Source organism: Alternaria alternata (assembly GCF_001642055.1).
Source record: "Alternaria alternata strain SRC1lrK2f unplaced genomic scaffold CC77scaffold_14, whole genome shotgun sequence".
Classification (NCBI taxonomy): Eukaryota; Fungi; Ascomycota; class Dothideomycetes; order Pleosporales; family Pleosporaceae; genus Alternaria; species Alternaria alternata.
The window spans coordinates 474,973-501,262 of NW_017306203.1; the positions used below are offsets into that span (position 1 = coordinate 474,973).

A 26,290-nucleotide genomic window follows, 5' to 3' on the forward strand; every position below is an offset into this window, starting at 1 on the left:
GCGGTAAAGGCTCAACGACCTTTCGTCATTGTTTCATTGGCCACATTTCGGCTATAGCCACGTCTTGGCCTATTTTTCGCCGGCATGCGATTGAATCGTAGACCGTGTGATGCTTTTCCGAGGTCTACTGGAACAATTACGAGGTACCTGCAGCAAATGCCGCATACCTCCAACACAGTAACTTTGCGTCAGTACTGCGCGCATCACGATAATCAATAGCAGATAGCGTAGCCTGGCCACAGCGAGGCGGTGCAAGATACCACAGTTCCGGTTCCAGCTCGTGTGCGGTTTGCGATCCACACAAACCCCTGCACGATGATGGAACGCTGTTCGGCTTAGCTCTCGATTTCACAATGCACAAATCAAGCGCCTCGGACGGATGGCACTGATAATCGGAAAAGCTGAGGCATTTCGATGCATCTCACGATGCCTTGTTAACCCGACTTCTTGCGAGATTGAGTTTGCATGTGTCAAGTGCCGAGCATCTCGAATGCGCGGTGGGTTAATCCCGCATGTCCTTCGACAGCCACGGTAGAAAACATCACATTCATTGCGTCCTCAGACGCCAAGTACAGTGGAAGCTACTGCGTGTCTGTACACATGACAGCTGTGCTGTCAAAAATTACTATTAATTGCTACACCGCTTGAAAATCTCTATACGAATGGCACTATGGTGAACGCTAGAGTCCAGCCTGTACGTACACCAAACCTCTAGCACATGCTCTAGATCCCCAAGAGGCATTTCGCGGGGAATGCACGAGGCGGAAATGAGCCCCACCCTGCGCTGGGATGGGCCGTTCCAAAGCTGCGTGCTAACCCAGCCTTGCGCGTTCCGGCCGCGGGCAAGCTAGGAGTTTTCCGGAACCCGCATCTTCACAGCGACATGCAAGCCATGTCGCTGCACACTGTGCCGAATTCTCTTTTTTTTCTGCCTCAAGCTGCGTCGCCGCTCTGTGTCTTCTTCTTCTTCTTCGCCGTCTCCTTCTTTTGTTTGCGCGCCGCTGGGCTGAAGAATGACTTGATCTGGCGCAGGCCGCCCAAGTAAAGCCAGGTGCAGAAGAAGACTACTGCAAAATTGAAGAAGATGTAGGCCCACATAATGCCAAAATCGCGCCAGATGGACTTTGGGAAGACGTTGAACGAAGCTGCGAAGGCGTCGCCCGTTGCGTACTGACAGAATCCACAAGTACCGTCTGGCTGGGCTTCGACATAACCCCCCGCTTGCTGCGCGAATTGACCGGCATACGTCTGACAGTCTTGGCCAGGTGGGGGTGGAAAGATCGCCAACTCGTTAGTCTCGCATCTGATTTCTTGTCCTTGAACAAGTAGCGCGAGGAACCCTTCCAGTAGGTACCGGAAAGGCGTCAAATGGTACATCCAGGATTGCCTAGGTCTGCAGTTAGTCTACCTGTTATAAGCAGTTCGTGAATGGGATTTCTTACCAGAATGTGGGTAGTCCGGCGTAGGGCACAACCACACCACAGAAGGAGACGATGAAAGTAAAGAACAGCGGCACAAGTAGTGACGCGAGTAGCTCGTTGGGAGCAAAAGAGGCGATGGCCTGTCCAAAGCCTAGATAGAAGACCTCAAAGAGCATGACGAAGAGCCAAACACTCGCCGCGGTGTATGTATCGCGAGGAAAGCCAGGTGGGAAGTACCAGCAGCACCAGTAAATGGTTCCAGCGACGATACGGTATGGTAACTCGCTAAGTATGGTACCCCAGACCATCGCCGTCCAGGAGTAGATCTTAGCGCTGCCTTCGCGGGACTCATAGATGCCACGCACGCTGATGAAGCGGGGTTGTAGTTGTTGGATCAGAGGAGGCGCAATAGTGAGGGTCATGAAGATGGAGAAGAGTCGTGATTGCATATCGATCTGACTTTGTCCGAGATTCCAGAAAGTGAAGCCGTTGAACAATCCAGTGATGATGTGCAACATGACCATACCTGATACCTAAACATAGGTGTAAGATGTCAGTAAATGTCTCATATGCAGTTCGTACATGGAGATGACTTACGTATGGAGGGTCTCGCCAAATCGCCACGAAACTTCGCTTGACAACTGTAAGCCATTGTTGAATGTATGGCATCGCATATTCTCGGTCATCACGAGCTTCATCGTTCTTCGATGCGTCACGTCTGCTGGCGATGATCTCCTGTATCTCCTTGCCCAGCTTTTCGTTTTCCGCGCTCTTCTCCCAGACATCACCCCAGTCCTGGCCCTTATAGTCGGGATTGCCAGCACCTATAGCCTCCAGCATATATTCGGCAGGGTTAGTCTTGGGGCCAATCTTCTCGGCGCCATTGTTCTGAAGATACTCGATGAGGTTCTGCGAGTCGTGGCCTAGATCACCAAAATAAACCGTTCTACCTCCAGATTTGAGAAGCAGGAGCTGATCAAAGTGCTCAAATAGAACAGCACTGGGCTGATGAATCGTGCAAAGGATCGCTTGTCCAGCATCCGCAAGCTGAATCCAAGTCAGTTATCAGTCATATACGGTACAGATTCGTCAAACTTACCTTGCGCAGGAACCGGACAATGTTAAAAGCAGCACCAGAGTCCAAGCCAGATGTAGGCTCATCGAGGAACATTAGCAGTTCAGGTTTGCTTGCAAGCTCCACACCGATGGTCAGACGCTTCCTCTGCTCTTGATTAAGTCCATTTCCAGCGGTACCAATAGCTGCTCCAGCGATATCGCGCATCTCCAGCAAGTCGATGATCTTCTCAACGTAATCGTACTTTTCCTGGATAGGTACCTCTTTGGGCTGTCTCAACCGTGCTGAGAATTGAAGTGCTTCGCGTACTGTCGCCGTTGATTCGTGTACATCCATTTGCTCTGCAAAACCTGTGCTGCGTTGGAAACTATGGGGCAATGGCTTCCCATCGACCAAGAAGTCTCCACGAACGACGCCAAAGTCGATGCGCTGAGCAAGGGTGTTCAACAGTGTCGTCTTGCCGGCACCTGAAGCACCCATCAAGGCAGTGAGCTTGCCAGGCCTGACAAAACCTTGTACACCCTTCAACAACGTCCGTTCGCCCTTCTCGTATGGAATGGTGTAGGTGATGTCCTGGAATGTAAAGATAGTCTCGTTCTTCGCTACCCCTTCGGCTGTCTTGTCGGAGTCGTCGTTGTCGCTGGAGGAGTGTTTCTCGCTAACTGGCTCACTGTTGCCAGCTTCTTCATCCTTGGGCAAAGTTTTAGTCTCCATCTCCTTTTCAACAGTCTTCGGCACCTGACCGCGCTTGTAGATTGTTACAGCACCTCCACCTTTATTTGGTTTCTGGATCTCCATACCAAACGCGGTGAGTGCAACAAAGAAGAGGAAGAAGGCGCAGATGAAACCAAAGTTGCGCCACAGGTGCGACCTACTGTAGCCAAAGGCTGCCGAGATGTAGTCTGGGCCAGAGACCGTAAGAGATCCAGGCGTGTTACCTTGAATTGCGCAAGACTGATACTGCTCCTGCGCGCCTGGAATCTGTGGCGCGATGAATGGAGGCACACATTGAATCTCCAGGTTGTAAAACTCGTTTGCTAGGAGACCTTCGAAACCGTATTGGATAGGGTTAATCCATCTCAGCCATGAAAACCACGGATGCATCTTCGCCGGAGGAATCAGATAACCAGTATATACGACGAGTGCTTGTATGGCAACACCGGTAATTCGAGTTGCAACGTCCAAGGATCCTACCAAGGCACCAATAGCTCGGAAGAAAGCATACATGGTCATTGTGATGATCCAGAGGAAGAGTAAGCTAATGAAGAATTGAGATGCTGTTCGTTGCAGGTTCGCCATGAAGTACACCACGATATCGAAGATGAAAACCTGAACTAGCACCAGGGGCATGTCGATTAGGGTTTGCGCAATCGCGTAGGCGGCTGGTCGATAGAAAGAGAACGTCTTGTGTTTCAATAGAATAGGCCGGGACTCGAAGGCAGACGTAAGCTCAGCGAGGGCGAGAAGGGCATTGAAAAGAAGCCTAAAGGTTGGTCGTCAAGTTAGTACTCGTCTCATGTAGTGCTTAGCAGGATATGACTTACATGAAGAAGATGACACCACCACGTGGAAACACGCCTTGTGCAGTGTTTGGAAGATTGTAAAAGAGCGATCCGACGATGAGAGCCTGGAAAAAAATACCTCCCCATTTTCCGATGAGAGATTGCGGATCTCCCACCATTACACGGAATTGGCGATCGGTGCAGGCAACGACTTGAGCTGGAAACGAGATGGTAAAGTTCTTCTTCTTCGTAGCCTTGGTGCGGGCCTCGTGACGTTCTTCGGCCTGTCGCTTGGTCTCCTTCTCAAACTCTTCAATCTCGGCAAGGTTATCATTGGCTTGTTCGCTGTTGTGGAATGCTTCGCCAAAAGCCGCACCAGTGCGGGGAATGCGGTCCTCCCAGCCTTCCTTGATTTGTCGCTCGTGGTCATCTGTGACGGATGTCAAGAAATCACTGGTAGTCCAACGTTCGGGTTGAACAAAGCCTAGGTTCTTGAAGTAGTCTGCAGCCTTCTCGGTAGGTCCAAAGTAGCAACATCGTCCCTCGTGGATAAGGAGAACTTTGTCGAAAAGGTCATACAAAGACTCGCCTGCTTGGTAGAGCGCTACGGCAGTAGAGATTTGAGCCATGTTCGTAAGGGAACGCAGACTTTGGACGTATTCGAGAGCAGTACTCGCGTCGAGGCCTTTCGTCGAATTATCCCAAGATTGTACTGAAGCCTTTGTGACCATGGCCTCTGCAATTGAAACACGCTTTTTCTCACCACCTGAGACACCACGGATCATTTCGTTACCGACCTTTGTACCCAGTGTGTGTTCAATCCAGAAGAGTTTGGTAACCACACGAAGAAACTCGTTTACATAGTCCTTGCGAGACTCGCCTTCTTTTCGTGACTCTTTGCCGGGTGTTCTTGTCTTCAGAGCAAATCGCAATGTGTCTTTGACCTTTAGTGTCGCGTAATGGAGGTCTTCCTCAGGATTGTAAAGCACCTCTGAACGATACTTCTTGCCCATCTCGTCGGCATCTGTGCCACCGTACGAGACATCGCCTGTGATCTCTTCGAATCCGTACCGTTGATTGCCGATCATCTTGAGAAATGTGGAGCAACCAGCTCCCGGTCTTCCGAGGACTAGAACCATCTCACCAGGTCTTATGCATCCAGAGAAGTCATCTAGAAGAGTTCCTAGATATTGGTGTAAGAAGTCAGTAATTGTCTCACATACAGTTTGTACAAAGATACCACTTACGAACGGGGGGCTTTCCGGCTGCCTGACGCGGCCCCTTGGTTACAAGGTTCTTGATGAGCCGAACTGGGTTCAGGAAAATATCTCCAACACTTGGCTGCAAAGCTGCTCCAATCCCCATGCCCTTGACTGTCAAGTGTTTAAATATAACACCTTGATGCCGGGTCTTCTCTTCTTCTGATGCCTCCTGTCTAGTACGCCCGAACATCTTCGACATGAGTTTGTTGATCTCATCTTCTTCCTCCTGACTTCGCCCCGAAGCATTAGTGTTAGACTTGCTGAGGCCGTTATTCTGACTCGTCATTCGTCGGGACAAGGCGCGGAACAGATCGTCTTCTGTCATGGGTCTGGAGTTCTTTGACTGCAGACCAGGCCGTTTCGCGACAGCGGCAGGCTTGGTGGATGGCTCGCCAGCTTCATGTTCCGAATCGGATGAGTCGTCTTGAAGAACTACATGTTCCTCAACTGGGTCTCCCGATGTCGTCTTTTGAAGGTAGTCATTGCCAGGGGTAGATGGTGTGATAACCGCGTTTCCAGACATGGTTTCTTTGGCTTGTTGTTCGTTTGTGACATCCTGGATTGACCGGACTTCTGGGGATGCTACCACTGTGGAATTGGTTGAAGCTGTAGACAATTGCGTGCCATCTGCACCGTAATAGCTCCGACTGCTGGTATGTAAAGCATTGGAAATGAAAGTGTTGTGCGTGTTTGCGTTGTCGTTGTCGTCTGACACATTTGAATAGAGATTGGATTGTCGTTCCAAATCGTTATGTGAGCGCTGTTGGTTGAATCCTAGAGAATTCTCCGTAGTGTCGTTGCCAGACGCCATCGCGAATGGTTCCGAATTTAGGGGAAGCTAATTGATAGCAGTAATCGTCGTGAGGCTATTCTGAGGACATACACCATACAATGATCGACAATAAACAAAGATGGCTGGAAGTGGCCGTTTGCGACGGTCTCAAGGGACTATCCGCGAAATTTACTGACTTTGCTGGGATTCTAGACGAAGGGCACAAGACTATAACATAGTCACCGTGCCAGGTAATTACGCCTTGCTGCGTGCGCACGCTTATTGCGGCCTCCATGTTTGCGACGCGTCGAGAGTTCGGGGCGAAGTGATGATGTCATGTTGATGTTAGACTCAAGATCGGTAAATCGGAATCTAGCCTCGTATCCAAACCGAGAAGTGATTTGACGCCTCTTTGATCGATGCACGATCTGGCACACACGCGATCGCCCCGCGGAAGCGCTAGGTGCCCGCGGGGAGCGGAGGGTTGCTGGTGCGTGGGCGTTTGGATAAAGCAGCGCAGTCGCTCCAGAAGCAAATGTGTGCGCAAGCTCGACTTTTCGATAATGTTTTCCCTACATCTCTTCTTCTAGTTGAGTAAAGGATCTAATACTGCACATTGCAGTACCTGCGCGCTGTTGGGCAAGGTCCTAGAGTTGCTTCGTGCAAGGGGCAATACTGCGATTCATCGATGCGTCAGGCAAGAGGAGCCAAGCGGTGCTTGTCAACGCAGTCACTTGGCCCTCGCTCCAACTTTCGACCGATGCAGATTGACAATTTCCTTATCCAGTATCCATGCCGCGATTCACCAATTGTGCACTCACAAAGTCCTTCGACATTCTTTCTTCTCGTACCGTTCCGGACGTGAGCACTTAGTGTAATACAGTCAAGTTAGAACTCAGAGCTATCGCACACTCGCCAGCATCGGCCAACGTATCAATTGCATATAAGTGGTAAATGAAGATGAAGATGAAGATCGAGTCACAAGGTGTTCAGATACGAACAGTCTGACCGGTACAATAGGATGGGTTGCTATCGCATTCGAATACGACATATTCAATTGTGCAGAGGCAGCATCCTTAGACAGACTCGTCTTTTGAATGGCAAAGCCAATTCGATGTTATACATTATGATGTGTTACTTGAACTCGTGCACATGGAACATCGCAAATATGTTATATGTACATTCTGCTCTGTATTACATATAGTGTTTGTGATTCATACAATATTTGAGTAACTCTGACGCCAATATAGTTATTGATATATGTAAGTTCTGTTTAGGATAATAACGATTGTAGGATTGTAACTATCAGTGGCTCGTCGTCTATTGGTCAAGTCATCACAGTACCGAAGTAACTTCAATGAAAGCAAAACTAATTCCAACTCGACCACAACAGTAGCTTAGCAATCACAAAAGATATCTTCTTTTACTAACAAGCAGAGAAGGATAGCTTGCCGCTTCTGGGTTCACTCAAGCTTACCACGTATCGTTAGCTACCTAAGTGAGTAAGCAATCCCTTTTGGCTTCTATCAGTAATTACCAACTGCGAATTGTCGCAGCCCCACTTCCCTCACATGCAGAATTCTCGTCTAAGTAACCTTCATCGACGATGTCTACAAAGCCGCCTCATCCATGTTCCTAATCCAGCCCCACATCCACTTGACAGTATCCAAATGCGCTTGCACTCCAACTCTCTCGTCGACAGTGTGAATATTTCCTAGACCAACCTGCTCCTTATCCCAACCTGGCCCATACCTGAAGATGTTTTCGCTCAAGTCCCAGTAATAACGCGTGTCCGTGTTACCGGTCATGATACCAGGGCTCACAAGAAGTTCTCTACCGTAGAGGGCGCGGGTGGTTCCCGAGAGAATTTGGTAGGGCGTCACGGTCTTGTTAGAGGCAGAGGTGTGGAGAGAAGTGGGTGTAACGGGTGCTGGTTCTAGCATTGTGGGTCCGTGGGAGAGAGTGATGCTAGAGGGGGTTTCTGTGCCGTTGAATGCATGCAGTGTGAGGTTGTACTTGTGCGCTACCTGAGCTGCAAGGGACGAGATGTGTGCTTTAACATCCGAGGAGCTTGAACCAACGTTTATGCGGTGGTTTACGGTTATCTGCGTGCGCTCAGGAAGTGCGTTTGTTTTCACGCCACCGTGGATTATGTCGACTGCCACGGAGGTCGTGAAGAGATATTTTATGCCTGGTCCCGCTTTTGCTGCTTCAAGTGCGAGAGCGTCTTTTGTTGGTTTCTTCGAACATGTTGCACTTCGTTTAGAGCGCTTGTCGAGCAGTTTCCCTAGATGGCGGGGAAAGTCTGAGGCATGCTCGGCACCGCATTGGAGGAGACCTAGGTAAGGGTTTTCGTCAAAAAGACGAGGCTCGTAAGGGTTGGCTTCTATCAAAGTGATGAGCTCGCTGGCGACGCCGATGCCGTTGTGCGGTGGAGGGATGCTGCTGTGGCCGCCAGGCATGCGCACGACAATGTCAACGTCGACGTAGCCTTTCTCGGCGACACCAGGGATTGCGAAATTTGCTCCCCAGCTCTCAACGTTTACTGCGCCTTCATCGACGATGGCAGCGATGGAGTTGTGTCCAAGTTTCTTGACCAGGTAGTCCGCAAGGTGTTGCGCACCTTCCCGACCAGAGATTTCTTCATCGAATCCAAACGACAATATTAATGTTCTCTGAGGAGTAAAGCCAGCAGAAATCAACGCCTCCACGCTATTCAAAATAGCCATCAACTGGTTCTTGCAATCGCTCGCACCCCTACCCCAAACAAACTTCCCGTCATAGTGACCTGAGAAAGGCGGGTAGGTCCACTGCTTGACTGTAGAATCCGGAACCGGCACAACATCCTGATGCGCCATGAGCAAGTTAGGCTTCAAGCTTGCATCCGTGCCAGCCCACGTATACAGCAACCCATGCGTATTGACCTTCTCCAATTGCAATGTCGCGTGCGTGAGCGGAAAAGTTTTTCCAAGATAGTCTGCGAAAGAGTACATGATATCCCATCGCGGATCAGATCCGATCTCGCCCATGTCATCGTAGCTTTGCGTGGGGATCTTGACAGCACCCGATAGACGCTCAATGGCAACATCACGAAAAGCGTCCGATGTCAGGTAGCTCTCCATTTCATCCAACTCTTTCGTCCTCTTTGTCGGGAACAAGAGTTCGACTTGTGGGCATTGCGCTCCAGACTTGGCGTTGCTTAAGTCTGAAGGAAGGTGCCATGACGACGAGATGGGGGTGGTTGTATGACGTAGGAAAGCCAAAATTCCCAAGCAAAAGACAGCGCTGCCGATGAATTGACGATTGTACGATGGTCTGTATGACTTTGGAGGAGTTGCAGCTGATGTCTGCTTTTCCTTGTTATTGGCCGCCATTGTGATGAGTATTGAAGGTCGAAGGCTTGGAAGCTTGGAGCTCGGAGCGCTGGTTATGGACATTACGCGGGGATAACCGACCTCGGAGTAGTACGTATATACTAGTCTCAATCAGGAAGGTAGATTCACGGACTGCAGTATTATTATCGGGTCGTCGAAACACTCGTATCTACTTCCCTGTCATCGTGTGCTCGGAGTGTAATCGCATCACAAACTGCTACAATTTTGCAATCGTTGCGCTCTCGAGGAACGCAGCTGACACCATCTGTGACAGGTGAAAAAGAGATCATTCTCATCTGGATAGCTCCACCGTAGCCATCTCCGAGTCGTGTCCACTGTGGTGTCATATCCACAGAACGTAACGTACAATTCCCATCAGTGTTTATCGCCCCCACTCTTCAACATCGCCGCCACCTATTTACTCCATCAAGCCTGAAACTTCCATCTCGGATGACGATCACCCATGGCCAGATCCTCCACTGTGTCGTGGAAACCGCGAGTATCTGGTTTCTCCAACAATATCCTCTCTTTCTCCTTGTTCTCCTTCTTCAAAACCACCAATAATGCCCCGACAACGACCAGATTCAGACATGAATACCCAAGTGCAAAGCTATGCCCAAGAACGTATCGCGGCCCGGAATTTGCGCGGTACAGCTGCGTACCCAGCACTGCTCCCAAGTTGCCGATGCTGATCTGCATGGCATTCGCGGTCGCTCTCTTTGTCTGTCCACTTACGTTGATTGCAGGCCAGCAGAGGATCAACGCGACGGACGGGTATATTCCGATAGCGGCAAAGAAGGTTCCAACGTAGGAAACACCTGGCCGTGCCTTGGGATCGGTGTTCGCGAGCAGGATAATGTATCCGATGATCGCAACGGTGGAGGTCGTGAGGATGAAGAGTGCACGGCGGGCATAGCGCTCAGAGAGTATCGCCCAGAAAATCGTGAAGATTGTCGCGACCGCATAAGGTGGGATGGTAAGAAGTTGAGACTGGGCTGACGAGTAACCCATATCCCGAATAATCGTTGGCTTTTTTACTGTTAGACAGGGATATTTGACGCATTCAGTAGTGCAAAGCGGCTAGCTTACCAAGAACAGTGATAGAGTATACAAAGGTAGACTCATAGTATGAAAGGCTAAGGCATACAACCAGATCTTGATGTCCTTGGCTGCAACCCGCACTTCGGCCCATGAAAACTTCTCATCATTTGTCGCGTCACTATCAGCCTTAAGACGTGCTTGTACAAAGGCTCGCTCTTCTTTACTGAGCCAGCTGACTGTGCCGGGATAGTTGGAAATGAACCAATATGCGACGATCGCGATCACAATTGTGAGAAGGCCCTCCTATATATTTTGTTAGTATAAGAACGACGCTCGGATAAGCATACTTTCCAGGATGAAAATCCATCTCCAACCAGCATATCCGCCAACGTTGCGCATATGCGCAATGCCCCAGGCTAGGATCTGAAGCAGTCAGTACAAGCGATCAAACTTGCGATGCGGGCACAACATACTCCACCAAAAGCGCCAGCAAGTGAAGCGCAGCTGAAGAACAAAGAGATACGGTACTGGCGTTCGTTTCTTTTGTACCACATTGAAAGGTAGTATACAACGCCTGGAAAAAGTCCGGACTCAGCGACACCCAAACTGTTCTCAAGTCAGCCCATTTGTTCTGGTGCATTGCTTGTACGCCAAGTACTTCCCAACAGCTACTCACAAGAAACGCACGGCAAAGAAGCCCTCTCGATTCTGTGTGACACCCATCAATGTTGCGACAACCCCCCAGACCAGCGTGAGTGTCGGTAGCCAAAATTTCGGCGTAGTTCGCTTGAGAATGATGTTGCATGGAATCTCGAATAGTACGTAACCGATGAAATACAGTGTTAGACCAGTGAGATATTGGTTTCCAGTCATATGTAGGTCGTCCGTGAGACCTTCGATGCGGGCGTTGGCGACTGGAGAGATAGGTCAGCATACGGTGCTTTCGTTGTGGGTAGGGCGTGTAGCACCATTGCTGCGATCAAGAAAACTCAACAGATATAGCACTGAAACCGCGGGAAGTAACCTCAGATCCAGTGTTCTTAGCAATTTCTTCTCGTTGATAGTACCCTGAACAACCTCTACATCGCTGTCAGATGAGTCGGACGCGACAGGCGCGTTGTGCTTCTCCGATGCCATGATAACGGTCGCACTGGAAATGGACCAGAGATGTTGAGATAATTTTTTCCATTTTGCGACAGCCGGGCACTAACGCCTACTTATCAACTCGCTATTCTCGAATTCTCCATAGCTTGGGATGATGCAAGAACGTGGGTTGAGCAGCTCAAGCCGCCGCAGCGTCATGACCACGGGCTCATGCACATACCCAGGCATGATTGTGGGCTGTCATTGGAGCGCATGGCATGTCGCGTTCGATGCGAGGTCTGATGCATGTTGACAGGTCCAGCTTTCCTCGGCATCGTTGCATAACACGGCGGACTGTTGCAAGGGCTTATGAGGTCTGGTTGTACACGAAATCGAGGGGTGGTATGTCGTGATTGTAGATCGCTGCTACTAGCCGCCTCTGGTATAGGTCCGGAAGGACCGCGTTGCCATTCGCTGAAGACCACACGTAAGACATCTTGAGCGAGTAAGCAAAGTCCTAGCCTTCTCAAGCTGTTTACTTATCTATATAGACATTCGCGCTTCTGATCTGGTGATGGAGACCGCCTTACATATAGATTAGCGTTTCCGCATCAAGATGAATGGGGTGCTAAGATAGGTGGAACGCACACTACGCTGATAGAGAGTGGAAGGATACTACTATCAGTAGAAAGTCATTGTCGGATATCAGTATAGATGGGTTAATCTACTTAACCATAAGTAATTTGACATCGTCTTTCTGTATGTGAAGTGGTCCTCTCATTACCCCTCTCTCGCTCTGGCCTTTCATCCATGACGCCCTGTGAATCCTGGGCGCTAACATCAGGAAATTCGAACCTCACATTATTATTTACCACCCTCTTCCCTGGCGGTTTCGTTGCCTCACAAACCACCTCTTTCGTCCTCTTTGTCAACACGCCTAGCTCTCTCATCGGTTTCAGTCCGAAAGCGCCAACCCACCTCTCCGCAACTGCGATCGTATGTAGCCACCTCACTCGCCTCCAGCTACTGAGCTTGTACTCGTGTAACAAGATATGCCCTAGTGTGTGTATATCCCTTCGAGCCCGTGTGAGCAAAGCCGTAGTCTTCTTCTCGCCTACCACATACTCGCTGCTCGTCTCTCGATTTAAAGAAGGCAACACATTCAGCGCGTCATGAAGTCGGCGCTTATTGCTCAGAAAGACGTTTTGTGCGGTGAGATCGCGGGCAGGCGGATGCATGTAGCCAGCGGAAAGACCAAAGATACCCCAGCCGAAAGACTCTTGTGGAAGAGAACCTCTAGCGAGTATCTCCTCAAGGACCACGACTGCACAATCCCACAGGAGTGTGAAGAGGTCTAGGTCTTCTTTCCCTGACCCAGCGGGTTGGGCGCTGTATGTGCAATCTTGTGTTGCTGCGAAGGAGAGGGCGAGAGTGTTGAGCGATGGATCTTGAGGTTTCGGATGCTGAGGCGGCCTCACATCGCGCGCGAAAACCGTTGTATTGGGTTGCTTGCTATAAGGTCCATATAGCCCTACCAACGACTTGGCGTGCTGTAAAAAATGTAGGAAACGCTCGATGTTGGTCATGGTGATGGCGTCCGCGATAACGTCTTTGTTGAGTTGCAACACTGCTATGTCGTTCTCGTTCATCGGAAGTTGTCTACAAAAGTAGCTGGAAACTGTCTTTGGAGTAGATTGATCTTTGAGATTGCGAGGATTGTACGACCAACTCGTATGAACACGCCAGGTGATGGTAGAGTACGATCGGCTTGCTAGACGGCGCTCGTTAAGATTCAGGTGGTATGATAAAAGCTGCAGGAGCGAGATCAGGAACCAGGAAATGGTTAGTATAGACACATCTGGTGAATGACGTGAACCACAATCAGCGTCGGTGAATGTGTTTCATCCAGATGACGCCACGCTCCGTCGTCTCTCTCACTTTCTTCTGTAGACCGGTCCGGTGACGCTAATTTGCGTGTATGGCGACTAGCCGTACTAGTGAAGGCCATGCTGTATGCTTGAGAGAACGTGTCTTTCACGACACCTCGACGTTTTATCGTCAATCGTTCGTGCATTTGAAAGATCGTATCTCGCGTTTGCTCGACTTCGGATACCGAAAATACTACAGAACACGTTCGAACAGCTCAATCGGGTATGCGGAATTTTCCAAGGCTTAGAATACTCCCACGAGTGAAGCTGTTCCTGAGGCTATCACGGAGGTGAAGCTTTGGCGGACCCTCGTATTCTTGCTGAACCGAGACGGTATGTACGATTTGCCCTTCCGGGGGTTGCGGCAGATCCGCCTCTGTGACAACGATCTTTGGCGGCGGGATATTGTTCTCCAGGTCTATATCTTCAGGTCCATGAATCTGTATAGAAGTCATGCCTCCATGCTCGGTAGGCACTAGGTCAGACGGACTTAAGCTACGTCGGTATCCGCGACGATTCTTTCGCTTCTGGCCGATGACAGAAGGGTAGTAACTACGACCTCGTTCGTGCCTAGGTGCTTCGCCGAGACCCAGCTTCCAAAGACAGTGACGGACAAGCGGACGAAATGTGGCGATACTCCCCGCTGTTATCCCGATCCCTGGTTCAATGGTGCTCCATAGGGCAACATCGGTAGTAGCATATAAGAAGTCGGGGCCTTCTACAAGTGTGTGGATATAAGCCATGCGAATGACTGTACCGGTGCTTCCGATCGCCGCAAATGCAAGTATCGATGCAACCAACACCTTTGTCTTCGGCCTCATCTCTAGGCCCCAAACAATAAAGAACGGAAGCAGCCCGAACCCCCAATCAGCGAGTGCGTTGACTGCGGCAAGCGCATAGGTAATGCCTAAGGTAGGTCCTCTTGGTATGCACTTGTTTGAAGCTGGGTGCTCCAGCCAAAATGCAGAGACTGTATTCATTAGCAAGTGCGGAAAGTGAGCGTCTGAAAAGGTCTTACTGGGTAGACACTGAAGCATGACTAGAAAGAGGTAAATCAGACCACATAGTACCGTGCCTAGCATTAGCAATCTGATGCACCAGATGTGCCACCGTTCAATGGCGACCCTAAGGTAGAAATAGCCAATAGCAAACTTGAGCAGGCAGTTTGCTATGACGTAGAAGATCTCACACAAGTACCAGAACTGTGTTGAGTTAGACGCGAGAATGTTAAGCAATGACGTTGAACTGACCATGAGTGCAGTCTTTCGATCATGATCGCTCAAGTCCCATCGATGCCTTCCAGTACCATGTATAGCGGCAATGATCTGACATGGCAGGTACACTGTGAAGACCGCCTACAAAGTTTGATAAGCACAGCCAACCACATGTATCTGAAGTGTGACAACTTACTAGCGACGCAACCATGAACGAGTCGTCTTTTCCCCATGTCTTCATCAATATGGCTCGCACATAAACTCGTAGGCAGACCGTCGTCCATGTGAGCACGAAGAACAGTGCAGCCACAGCGAATACTTCGCGACTGCGATCGTCCTTGCTCATATTTCAGGCTCTGCTCAGCGGTTCCGGGTTCGCACATCCATTCGATACGTTGCTTGCCAATCTTCGTGCAATGGAGAATTGTTTGAGTAATCAGCGGGGGAGGGAGAGAAGCTCCGGTATTAACGAACCCTGAAGCCTAGGGACCGTTGATAGTCGTCCCAGCTGCTTACTCTCCGAACTGGCCAGGCATATTGCCGCAAGTTACCAGTGCGAAGCCATCGACCCACTATTGGAGATCGCGTTCGTCCTCGAGTCAGTGCCGACATCCTGTGAGCTTCATTCGTTGACGAATCGTGGTACCTTCAATAGCGGGCTCCTAGTCTGTGATCTTGCTGCCAGCCACAGCACGGAGATAACTCCATGAAAACGCCACACGGCTAATATCATGCAAGTAAGTTTTGACATGTATGGTCCAGATGTCAACTGCCGGAACACTAGGCATAGGTTCTGATGGTTAGCTTTGTGCAAACTTCTACCATTCCCATCGCGAGGTCAACCGTTGAAGTGTGGGGATCGTCATCTCCCGACCACGGCTCGAGGCTATGAAAGATGACACAAAGCGCGCGCTGTCACTGCCAAGGTGATAAGCCGAGTGCAAAAGCCGCGACGAAGTAGCGTTGGTGGAAGCAGTCTGGTGTTTTGAAGTTGGGGCTAGGCTAGTCTTGGCGAAACGGAGGATGCCGTGCCGCGGTTGTGATCTCCACAGGGATAGCCGTTGAGCGAAAAGGGTCATAGCTTGGCAGGCCTGGACTTCTGGCAGTCCCAGAAAATGTCTCTCCGATCTAGTAATCCACTCGTCATAAGCGCCATCTCAACTGCATCACAACCGCGATACTTTGCGCTACGAAGAATGGTTGCTGCAGTGCCCTGAGTAGGTAAAACCGGGAAACGTACCCGTGCAGCCCACGACCCGTCTACTTAACGCGTTATGCTCTGTCACGGTTTCGTGACGCTCCTCGGAACGCGTAAATTGCAAATTATCCCTATTTCCCCTAACGACTGCTACGCCATCGCTTCTGCATTGTGCTTATATTCTTGGAGACACGATCGAGAAGCTTCTGTCATTGTGTCTGATTGTCTTTCAATTCATTCGTCTTACAGCTTGTTTCAGCCACTGCAAAAACAACTGACTGCCCACAGCCGTTAGTTTGCTATGAACGATCACGTCGCAAGCTTCCAAGGCTTATTGATTATACTCAATTGTCATGTTATACTTTCTGGTCGAGTCGCAGGTAACACTCAATCAAATCGTGGTTTTCATATTTCTGGTCGTCCAATGCTCAAGATCATGTTTCGCACCAGCAGCTTGCGGGTGGCTGCACAGCACTATGGGGAAACAGTTTGCTGTCCCGCAGCAACTTGACTTTGCTGTCTCAAGCACAGTCGCACACCTGGGGATATAACTCACACTGTCTTACAAGTCTCAGTATCCAGCTTCCATAAGTTGTCTTCCTCGGTCATTACTTCTCTGTATAGTAGGTACACCGTCGAAATCACTTACGGCTAACAAGTTGTAAATTCATCCTTTCTGCTTACAGTATTGAAACTCACTGCCATGGCCACTCAATCTTCTAATAGTGGCGCACTTCTAGATGGGCTCCGATACTATCTTCTTCGCAGTGATGCTATGGGGAGTAGTGTGATGGTCCCACTGGTACTGGTGGATCAACTACCGTTTCAACTCCAAGGAATCCCGCGGCGGCTGACCCATCGCCAAATCTCAGACGAAGGCTGGAGGCTCTGTTCAGAGACTCACGAGGTGTCATCAGCACTCGCGATCCAAGCGCCTATAATGACCAGCCATCTAACCCAACCCAGTCCGACTACAAGCCCCCGATACTTGGCACCAGATCATCATGTGCGTGCTGAACAGCAGATGACATCTGTAGACTACTATCGGCCTACTCGACTTTTTCATCAGTCTCCAACCGTCGCAAATTCAGCTCAATATCCAGCTCTCGTGAATTCGCCAGATCAACATCGTCCGACGCCTAGCATTACCCTTGAAAGTCCTTCATCGCTGACCGACACCTTCGCATCCATCTATCCGAAAGATGCAAAACGCCTTGGTTACCGCCTCCCCCATCCATCCGGCATTGAGCCCGATCCATCCAAGAAAGAGTACTGCACGCACTGGATCCAAACTGGCGAGTGTAGCTTCGCGGCTATGGGCTGCAAGTTCAAACACGAGATGCCTGGTATCGAGAAGCTGCGTGAACTAGGCTTCGTTCGAGGCATACCGAGATGGTGGAAGGAGAAAACTGCTATCGTTCCTAGACCGCCCACATGGATGCAGCGACGGCTGGCTGGGAATGAAGATGTGGAGTATGCAGGGCAAGTACCAGAACCAAGGGAATTCCCTGACCCTTCTACACTCAAATTGAGGACCACTGAGGGACACGATTTATTTAGTGAGGAAGTACAGCAGCCGCGTAGTATTCTCAAGAGAGATCTCTCTCCCAAGCAAACCACAGCAGGTCGCCTAACTCCCCCAGCAGCGATAGTCAAGCAACCGACTCAGTGTGCGAGCCACATGCCAGATCTGCTCATCGACCTCGATGATGCTCCCACTCCATCACCTAGCCCGCAGTCATCCTGTACATCAACGGCCAGCGTAGGACTAAGCAAGGCCCAAGTACCTTCCAGTAACCCCTCTGCCTCGCCACTATCGTTGCCTATCCTCGATCGCAACCCTTCGCTACTGACCGCTTGCAAAGCTCCCTCCAAGACCACCTCAATCGACACACCAGATAGTGAATCAAGCACCCGGCGCCACTCCGAAGACTCATGGACTTCGAACACCGAAGACGACGCCCCCACCTCTACATCCACCATTCCGAATGTCAAGGTCAAGCTCCCTCGCATAACCCAAGAACGACGTGAACCGCATCCCCGCAGCACAAACGACAACAAAAAGCGCCGTACTACCACACCTACTACACCCACTCATACCACCCTAACCAAACCTCAGTCCGGTCTCGCATCCTCCAAGCATGCCACTATCACCTCCCTCTCTGACTCTTCAAGAAACAGCTCCACGAAAATCAACGCAGCGAAAAACTCATCAAGCCGCAATAGGAATGCCAATCGTAAGGGATATAGTAGAGGATGAGGAGGGGGAGGAGGAGGAGAAGCCGACGGACCATAACTTTGCGCCAAGATTGAGCAGTTGAGGCGGAATGCGCATCGTGATGCTAGGGTGAGAACGGGGACCGTTGTTGCAGTTGCAGCCTGAGAAAGGTAGTGGAGGTACATGCCGTGAAATGGTATTTGGAACACTTCGTATAATCAAATGGCAGGTGGGTGGTCAGTATGTATGCAACACAACAGAAAAAAAAAGAACCCGTACAGACTGTATACTTGTTCCGGGTGGCTGTATTACCTACATTTCCATTCTTTCTTACCTTCTTTGATTCAGACTTACTGTATTTACATTATTTGCAGTAGGTGCCTCTGTAACGATATGCTGAATGTTAGTATCGACAAGGAAAATCGATTTCGGTATATTTCCATCCCCGGGCCCGAGATTTGCATACTGCTTTGGTATTGGTTTCGGTGTTGAAATTGCGAGTAGCGATGCGCTATATCGAAGAAGAAAACGAGACGCCGAAAAATACGCCGATGATGCCGCTTCTTCATCAAACAAAGAGATGCCCCCTAGATCAATCATGGTTGCACGTTCCTGTACAAACCGCCCACAAACCGCCGCCCAAATCATTCGTCCAACAGAAGATAATAAAAAAAGAAACAGCGCACCTCGCCTACGCACCCCACTTCTTGACCGCCTCTCCCAACTCCTTGGTGAGGCCCCTCCGCACAGCCAACAACTCTTCCTTCGCATTCTCAGCCTCCTTCTCGCTCCTCTCAACCCTTCCTCTCAGCTTCTCCACCTCGTTCCTCAACTCTTTCCGTAATTCTTTGCTAGCCTCTTCGACAGTTTTTAACCGATCTACTTCCACGCGTACCTTCTCGCCAGACGTCTCGACAGATTCTAACCGCTCTTTCATGGCCATCATTTCCTTCTTGATGCTTTCGAATTCCATTTCCAGGCCGCGGTATGCATGTGATTCTTTCTCCATGCGCTTCTGGAGATCTATTTTTTCTGTTTCGAGACCGTTGACAGAGGCTTTGAGTCCGGCGTTCACGTCTTTCAGACCGGCATTCTCATCTTTGAGGTTTTGTATTCTGTCTGTTAGTGCACGATTAACGCGCTCTGGCGCAGGACTACGTGGACTTAGAATCGATGATGGTGACGGTGCTGTGGTTGATTGCTTGAGACTTGAGGGCACAATGATCTGCTCACTGAGGGTGCGTCGAGGGTGCTTCTTGGGACGAATGGCTGATGCGATTCCGGTGTAGTCTTCGTCGCGTTCGCGTTTGATCTTGACATTTAGGCTGTCTGTTGCTGCGCGTTTAATGGGCGGCGCTTGAATATCTTCTGTTATGGATCTTGATAATGAAGCTGTTTCTAGTCAGTATAACCACGAAGTTGATAACGATAGATTCCAACGTACAGACGGTGGATGATCGTTTTGGCCGGACAACGATCGAGTCCTTTTCATAAGGAGTACTCGGTTCTGATTTCCTCGTTGGCGGCAGCAATGGTCGTTCTCCCTCATTGTGCACCCATAAACACGCGTCCCGAAAATTCCTGGTAAACATGGTAGGATCCGACCTTGTCCGACATAGCTCTTTCACGTGGCCAGCAGCCAAGAAGTAGTAAAGAATGAGGGCCGATACGCGATGGATGGCTTTGGACCCCCCCATATCGTCTCCAACATCACAAAAAGGCGCATGGAAGGCAACAGTACTGGTACTATTCACAGCTTGCAGCTCGCTACTGCCGTCATCCAATTCGGTTATGCGATAAAAGCTGACCTCGGCTTCATCCTCGTGGACATGGGCGGTGACGCGATCAATGGGTTCATCGTCGTCGCCGGCGGGGCCTGGCGCATATCCGCCGATGACAAGCAACTGCTTGTGGGTGGAGCGACCGAGGCCTCGCCAGATGGCCCTGCTGATGGTGAAGCTCTCGTCGAACTGGATCCAATGCAGTCTTGCGGCGCGCGGTAATGCGCGAAAGGGCGCGGCAAAATTCGCACGAGCCCATGCTTGGACATTATCGTTTGTCAGGGGTGATCTTGTTTCATTGAAGTCGGTCATTGTGGCGATTGATTGGTGTGGTGTCACCCGTTGTTGCGCTGGATTTCAATGGGGCGCGCCTTGATTCGCAGGCACCGAGTTTGCGCAATTGCGGGTTGCCGAGTGGTGACGAAATGGTGCTGTTTCTGGTCGCGGTGTGAAATTGTACGACGAGCACAGGTCGCCGCCATCGAAGCCCAGTTGGTGGTCGGATCACAGCGACATGTTCTGAGAAAGCTGTGTAGAGGTTGACGCAGGCAGAAGTCAGGCGGGATTCCTTCCGCTGCCCGTTATTTGCGGGGCTGGTAGTGGCTGGACGACTAGAACGGAAGGTGTGCAGCGCGGCACCACTTTGACACATGCAAGACGGCTATCGTCGCCAGCGTCATCGCACATTCGCATGTCTGCGTGTTTCGCGCCTGTCTGGTCTGTTTTTCTGGTTTCGGAAGTGCGCGATGAGTATTGTGGGAGGAGCAGCGTCCACAGAGCTATAACCTGGCTCCCACTGACTGGTTGAGCGCATCGCGCGCGTGACCCTGACCATACTCGATACGCTTGGCAATGACATTTGGACAGTTAAAGTTGGAAATAAGGTTGCAGACGCGATAGACAAGGTTCAGGATGGTCCTTGTCAGCCCGGACGACGAGTTCATCGGCAGTTCGCGGATGCTTGCGCTAGCGGTCGAGGCGATCAGTTCCCGCGTGTTGTACATATACTATGTATAGGGCATACAAGGTGTCCAGGGTAGTGACTCGTCCCTTAGACAGTCATACAACGAAACCGACATGTCAGTGTGTATCTCGAACTGAATCTGGCTTCTCTGCGGCGGTCAACGATGGCGAAGTGCATGTGGACGGAAATGGCGGTCATGAAAGCGGATCCTCTGGTCAGGGTGTACATGTGCTTTTTCTGCTGTCGACGATCGATCGAGGCATGCCGTAACGAGGTACATCCGACATCATAACGGCCATGCATGCTCAGGGCTTCGAGATGTGCCCCGAAGTGTACCCGGGCGCCGAATGAGGCAATCCGACGCGTCTACGTCATCACCTTTTTTTCTGCGACACGCGCCACACTTTCCATCTTTGTTACCACTCTACACATGCCAACCTGGCTCTGCCACGCTTCCTGACAGCTACGGTATTTGTAATCATCGTGACATTCCTGCTCAAAGCACAGTCACCGCACGCGCCAAAGTTCACAATGCCCCGCCGCAGCGCGACCTCGTCAGCGTCAGCCGACACAACTACCACCACCAAGCTCCCAGACAAGGTCCAATGGCCATCCACATTCACAGACGGACTGCCACTCCCTAAAATCGTCGTTTTCGACCTCGACTACACACTATGGCCCTTCTGGGTGGACACGCATGTCACAGCTCCGCTGAAGCCCGTAGAAGGAGGCCTGAAAGTAAAGGACAGATATGGCGAGGGCTTCGGATTTTACAACGACGTGGGAGGCATATTAGCAGCTGTTAGTACATAGTCGTCTGCTGATGCAATGGGAAGTTCTAACGCCCTCACAGCTTAAAGACAAGAACATCCTGATCGGCGCAGCCTCGCGCACGAGTGCTCCCGATCTCGGCCGCGAAATGCTCAAGCTCCTTAAGATACCCAGTCCCAACGGGTCGTCCTCGCGCGCAATCGACTACTTCGATCACATGCAGATATATCCCGGTAGCAAGACGACGCACTTTGAGAGGATACACAGAGACAGTGGGATCGAATACGAGGAGATGCTCTTCTTCGATGATGAGAGCAGGAATAAGAACGTAGAGGCGCTTGGTGTAACTATGCAACTTATAAGAGATGGTGTGACGAGAGACGAGATCGACAGAGGTGTGCAAGCCTGGAGGAAGAGGAACGGCCGGACAAAGGCGCTAGAGGGATGAGAGGATAGCGCTCATGTGCTTGAGAAAGAGCTAGTACCCGGTGTATTTCCATTTGAATGAAGCAGGATACCCATGAGACACCCAAGACGATTGAGCACCAGTAGGACGCCACGACGTCACGGCCTGCAAGCTCGCCCCAAGATGACATCCCATTACTGCCTTTGCACCACAACCACCTTATTGACTGGTACCAAGGCGTACCTATGGAATCGTCAAGAACAACTGGTGTTCTGGATTCCTGTCCGGTATACACACCTTCAATCGCTGTAGTGGCGGCCAGATGAAAAGCAGGCTCGACATCCGCAGCCTTACGCCTTCTATGCGGCTATTTCTAGGCAACGCTCTTCCCCACCTTGTCTGCTAGCGTTTTGAAAAACATCTTCAGAATATTTGTTTCAAATTTCGATGGCCAGCCTGATGCAAAAGCAATTGTGTGGGTTGAACGTTTTGCCTCGCTGACCGCTTCAGCATCACGTGAATACTGCGCTCGTTCTTTTCTTCTTATTCTCTCTATTGATGACTTTGGAACATCGATGCATCATTTCAGCACTAGACCACCTAGGGAATTCGCTCTTTGAACCGGGGATTACAATTTGTAGTGGCCGAAGGATGAAAGTGGGGGTGTGCTGCTCGCGCATTTGTCAGCCCATCCCAACCCAGTACCGAGCACGATCAAGCTTCGTCGTAGGACAATCCCTATCTCTTCATAGGGTAGAAGTGACAACTGGGACACCTCAAATTGAGCGGGTAGCAAACCATATCCCTGCTTGCTAATCAGCACTCGATGGCAGAGCAGGCACCTGTGCTCTGGTGTAGCCAGTGTAAGAAGCCTTTTTCGAAGCGTCAGTATATTTGCTGGATTGTCATATATACGAAGCCAAAGATGGCAGACTGACTGTCCCAAAGAGTCAAGATTAAAACGTCATGGGTACTACTGTCGGTCCAACAAGAAAGAACCAGTACAGAGACGAAGATCATGCACAACTTGCGCAAAAACCAAGACCAGCTGTGACAACGCACTGCCAGCATGCTCGCGCTGTCTCCGGAAAGACATCACGTGCAAGTACCCTTCATGGTCTGCAGTGAAAAGACGCAACCCTGTAAAAACACGGCATGACATACCCGACCTGCATGGTTTAGATCAAGATCCTACAAACACCATAGTATCAGCAGTACCCGAACAGATTCAGGATATTCGAGAGCTGTTACCGGCCCGTGAAAACTCCATGCTGTCCGCTGATATACAGTGGAACCTCCACGACACTGCGACCTTTGACGACTTCATACGTTCTACACATGACTTGAATCTTTTTACAACAACACCATCTCATTCGCTAGCTTCAGCTGGCCAGACCCCCGTTTCGCCGTCTTTGTTGCTTCCGGAAACAGCAGATGTAGCATTTCAAGAGCAACCTCAACCCGCTTCTCAGCGGCAGCGACAGGATCACGCTTCATGGCTGGTGAGCTCTTCCATCCCACCAATTCCTAACCAGAATGTACGATCAATGATGCAACGACCAAATATGCGCCCCGGAGCGGACAGAACTGCCAATCTGTTATTCTACACTCTTAAATCTTACCCGCTAATGCTGCGTCAAAGCACTCTTCCCCCATTCATTCACCCGAGCTGCGTTTCATTCACAGATGAAGGTACAACAAACGAGCCACTTGAAAACTGCATTGCCCTAATACACATGATGGCGAATGGAATACAAGGAAGCCGAAGGCTTTTCTGGCGCAACGTAAAGCAAGAGTGTGAACGCATGTGTCAGAACCAGACTCTCGGTAAATGGGAATTGCTTGGTGCTATGCAAGCTCTCTCAGTCTATGTGTTGATCCGTCTGGACGAGGGCGAGACTGAGCATAACAATGTGGACCATCTTCTGGAGAAGGCGGTCATTGTAAGTTTACTGTATCCCCTCTCGTAACAAGCTTTTCTGACAATAATCTGCCTAGCTCATCGCAATACAACTGTCTCATGACGACTTTGACTGCCATGCAAATTACCTATCGTGTCGCAACACGTCTGAAAGCAGCTGGCAAGACTGGGTCTATAAAGAGTCCCGGCGGAGGTACGCCAGCTATTGGCATTATCATTCCATCCCTACCTACTGACTGTTCTGGTAGACTTGCGGTTATCTATCGCGTCCTGAACAAACTCATCTTCTTTGAACCAGCAGCTATGTGCAATATGCCTGCGGAATTCGTGATTGCACCTTTGCCCGCGAAACGGCAACTCTGGGAGGCAAAAAATGCACAAGACTGGAAATCACAGAGCCAAACGGAGCCACAGGGACAAATTTCGTACGCGTTGGCCGTCGACGGCGAGATCATCAAGTTAGATCAGGGAAGGCTATCCTGCCGCGACGCGTGGCTACCATATGCTCCGTCAGATAAAGAACCCGCTTCTCAGATTCACAACAACAGAAGTCGTCACTGCTCAAACTGGTGGGCAGAGTGGTGTTCTGGTATGGACGGTATGGGCGGGTTGATCATGCTTGTGGCGTCCCTGGCATAGCGGTATGAACATGGGGATAGGGCCGAGGCGCTCCAAAGACAAACCATCGGAGAGGACTAGCTATTTGTATCCAAGCATATTATTTCATGTATGAAAGCCCATTGTGGTATGGCGGAGAGTACCATGATCATGGTCGGAGTTCACGCGCGTCGGATGGAACAAATTTGTATCCCAAGCACAGTGTAGATGATGACATGCAGCACTACATGTCCATTTTCGATGAGATTTCCCGGTATAAGACCGTAAAGATTCCCTCCAAGACAAGTGGTCACTTACTCCGGACTCCAGTGCTGCAAGTCGCAGATTACACAGCAGCCAATCTTTTGTCCAGCTCTTCTATTCCAACATAGCTCAGTAAAGTCGCCATGGTTTCCGACACTCCACCCTTCCCGTCGCCTGTCAAGCGCTGGCATAACACGGCTCAACCCGCTGGCAATCCTAGCCTCGCGGCTCTCTCTCAGAAAGGCAAATCGATCATGGTGACAGGTGGAGGCATCACTGGCATCGGAGGAGAGACAGCACGCTTCTTCGCTCGCGCAGGTGCCGCGCGCATTGGTCTGCTTGGACGTCGTGAAGGCCCTCTACTCGAGAACAAAGCCTATATTGAGAAGGAATCTCCTGGTACGATCGTTTTCATCCAGAGCACCGACGTCACCGATGAGGCTTCAGTCAATGCTGCATTTGACAACTTCGCCAAGGATGGCGAGATCAACACAGTCATTCACGCTGCTGCAGCTGTTGGGCCGAATGATAATTTCGCGGATGTCGACGGACGCGAGTTTCTCAGAGCTGTTACCGACAACCTCGAGGGTTCTTTGTGGGTTGCAAAGGCCTTTATTCGTACAGCTGCCCCAGATGCTCATGTCATCGCCATCAACTCTTGGGGTGCTCATTTGAGTCTCAACGATGCCTTCGCCGCCTATTGCGTTGCCAAGATGGCTGTTTATCGCTTGTGGGATACCGTGCTTCTTGCGAAGCCAAACCTCAGTGTTTTCCATACTCAGCCCGGCGTTGTTCTCACTGAGATGAACCTCAAAGTCGGCGGTGCGGATAGCTTTAAAGATGTGAAGACTGATGATGGTAAGATCTAATTTTACACTACGCAATACGGTGAAGCTAACAGCTCGTCATCTAGTCACTCTCCCAGCAAGCTTCAATCTCTGGCTTGCGACCCCAGAGGCCCGATTCCTCAAAGGGAAGTTCTTGTGGTGCAACTGGGACATCGACGAGCTCAAGTCTCGTGCCAAAGAGATTGAGTCTAGCAGGCTACTCAACATCGACCTTGTCGGCTGGCCATTCGATACTTGCACTAACTAATCTATGCGAAGAATGATCTAGAGGATGTGATCAATTTGGTGGATCACAGTCACGTATCTTCTAGGATGGTCGGGAGACTCTACTGTTTTGGTTTTGCACAGAAAAGGGTATTCGGGTTCAACCTACATTCATGCATAAACTTGAGAGTACGCCTTGTTGATTTATCCTGGATACGTGACGGCCAATGGGAAATGAAGATCAAAAAAGGCTGGTAATAGAAAGAAGTCGCTTACAGGATTGGAGGACGCGGCGGTGACGTCACGTCAGCGACGCTAACATTAGGTACCAAGCAGGCCTCCAACACGCCCTGCATGTGGATGCCTTGAGCTACATTAGATTCATCAGAACGTACAATGAACCTGCTGTTATATTCGTCACTCATTTCGCGCAAAGCGCTTTCGCG

At 50.4% G+C, this 26,290-nt stretch overlaps 10 protein-coding genes across 10 annotated transcripts; 4 read left to right on the forward strand and 6 right to left on the reverse strand.

Annotated features, from left to right (window-relative positions):
* Window positions 1-592: 592 nt before the first annotated feature.
* Window positions 593-6,415, reverse strand: CC77DRAFT_1021810 (hypothetical protein). The gene is made up of 6 exons (XM_018525337.1): window positions 5,246-6,415; window positions 4,041-5,181; window positions 2,521-3,979; window positions 2,019-2,468; window positions 1,443-1,954; window positions 593-1,387 (listed from the first exon to the last, which is right to left on the reverse strand). Exons 1-6 carry the CDS (start codon window positions 6,069-6,071, stop codon window positions 934-936), a joined length of 4,842 nt encoding a protein of 1,613 aa, XP_018384378.1. The 5' UTR covers window positions 6,072-6,415; the 3' UTR covers window positions 593-933.
* A 911-nt stretch (window positions 6,416-7,326) lies between these two features.
* Window positions 7,327-9,427, reverse strand: CC77DRAFT_1021811 (carboxypeptidase S). Its single transcript, XM_018525338.1, has one exon. It carries the CDS (start codon window positions 9,404-9,406, stop codon window positions 7,643-7,645), a length of 1,764 nt encoding a protein of 587 aa, XP_018384379.1. The 5' UTR covers window positions 9,407-9,427; the 3' UTR covers window positions 7,327-7,642.
* A 405-nt stretch (window positions 9,428-9,832) lies between these two features.
* CC77DRAFT_1032367 (MFS transporter) lies at window positions 9,833-11,584 on the reverse strand (the record flags this gene model as incomplete). The annotated part of the gene is made up of 6 exons (XM_018526730.1): window positions 9,833-10,435; window positions 10,496-10,750; window positions 10,838-10,870; window positions 10,921-11,053; window positions 11,124-11,361; window positions 11,416-11,584. 6 exons carry the CDS (start codon window positions 11,582-11,584, stop codon window positions 9,833-9,835), a joined length of 1,431 nt encoding a protein of 476 aa, XP_018384380.1.
* Window positions 11,585-11,885: 301 nt separating this feature from the next.
* On the reverse strand, window positions 11,886-13,426 carry CC77DRAFT_177781 (hypothetical protein). The gene is made up of 3 exons (XM_018530484.1): window positions 12,315-13,426; window positions 12,179-12,254; window positions 11,886-12,115 (listed from the first exon to the last, which is right to left on the reverse strand). The coding sequence occupies exons 1-2, from the start codon at window positions 13,177-13,179 to the stop codon at window positions 12,250-12,252; spliced, it is 870 nt and encodes a 289-aa protein (XP_018384381.1). The 5' UTR covers window positions 13,180-13,426; the 3' UTR covers window positions 11,886-12,115; window positions 12,179-12,249.
* On the reverse strand, window positions 13,427-15,254 carry CC77DRAFT_177717 (hypothetical protein). Its single transcript, XM_018530483.1, has 4 exons — window positions 14,869-15,254; window positions 14,709-14,813; window positions 14,477-14,660; window positions 13,427-14,428 (listed from the first exon to the last, which is right to left on the reverse strand). Exons 1-4 carry the CDS (start codon window positions 15,016-15,018, stop codon window positions 13,674-13,676), a joined length of 1,194 nt encoding a protein of 397 aa, XP_018384382.1. The 5' UTR covers window positions 15,019-15,254; the 3' UTR covers window positions 13,427-13,673.
* A 1,361-nt stretch (window positions 15,255-16,615) lies between these two features.
* CC77DRAFT_904079 (hypothetical protein) lies at window positions 16,616-17,632 on the forward strand (the record flags this gene model as incomplete). Its single annotated transcript, XM_018533608.1, has 1 exon — window positions 16,616-17,632. A coding segment is annotated over one exon (1,017 nt), but the record flags the coding sequence as incomplete, so codon positions are not given.
* Window positions 17,633-18,679: 1,047 nt separating this feature from the next.
* CC77DRAFT_177849 (hypothetical protein) lies at window positions 18,680-20,363 on the reverse strand. Its single transcript, XM_018530485.1, has 2 exons — window positions 19,533-20,363; window positions 18,680-19,480 (listed from the first exon to the last, which is right to left on the reverse strand). Exons 1-2 carry the CDS (start codon window positions 20,179-20,181, stop codon window positions 18,780-18,782), a joined length of 1,350 nt encoding a protein of 449 aa, XP_018384384.1. The 5' UTR covers window positions 20,182-20,363; the 3' UTR covers window positions 18,680-18,779.
* A 1,001-nt stretch (window positions 20,364-21,364) lies between these two features.
* On the forward strand, window positions 21,365-22,052 carry CC77DRAFT_939002 (magnesium-dependent phosphatase-1; the record flags this gene model as incomplete). The annotated part of the gene is made up of 2 exons (XM_018534654.1): window positions 21,365-21,634; window positions 21,687-22,052. The coding sequence occupies 2 exons, from the start codon at window positions 21,365-21,367 to the stop codon at window positions 22,050-22,052; spliced, it is 636 nt and encodes a 211-aa protein (XP_018384385.1).
* Window positions 22,053-22,444: 392 nt separating this feature from the next.
* CC77DRAFT_177925 (hypothetical protein) lies at window positions 22,445-24,753 on the forward strand. Its single transcript, XM_018530487.1, has 4 exons — window positions 22,445-22,894; window positions 22,959-23,953; window positions 24,009-24,124; window positions 24,180-24,753. Exons 1-4 carry the CDS (start codon window positions 22,837-22,839, stop codon window positions 24,568-24,570), a joined length of 1,560 nt encoding a protein of 519 aa, XP_018384386.1. The 5' UTR covers window positions 22,445-22,836; the 3' UTR covers window positions 24,571-24,753.
* On the forward strand, window positions 24,754-26,287 carry CC77DRAFT_177869 (NAD(P)-binding protein). Its single transcript, XM_018530486.1, has 2 exons — window positions 24,754-25,650; window positions 25,706-26,287. Exons 1-2 carry the CDS (start codon window positions 24,936-24,938, stop codon window positions 25,885-25,887), a joined length of 897 nt encoding a protein of 298 aa, XP_018384387.1. The 5' UTR covers window positions 24,754-24,935; the 3' UTR covers window positions 25,888-26,287.
* Window positions 26,288-26,290: the final 3 nt, after the last annotated feature.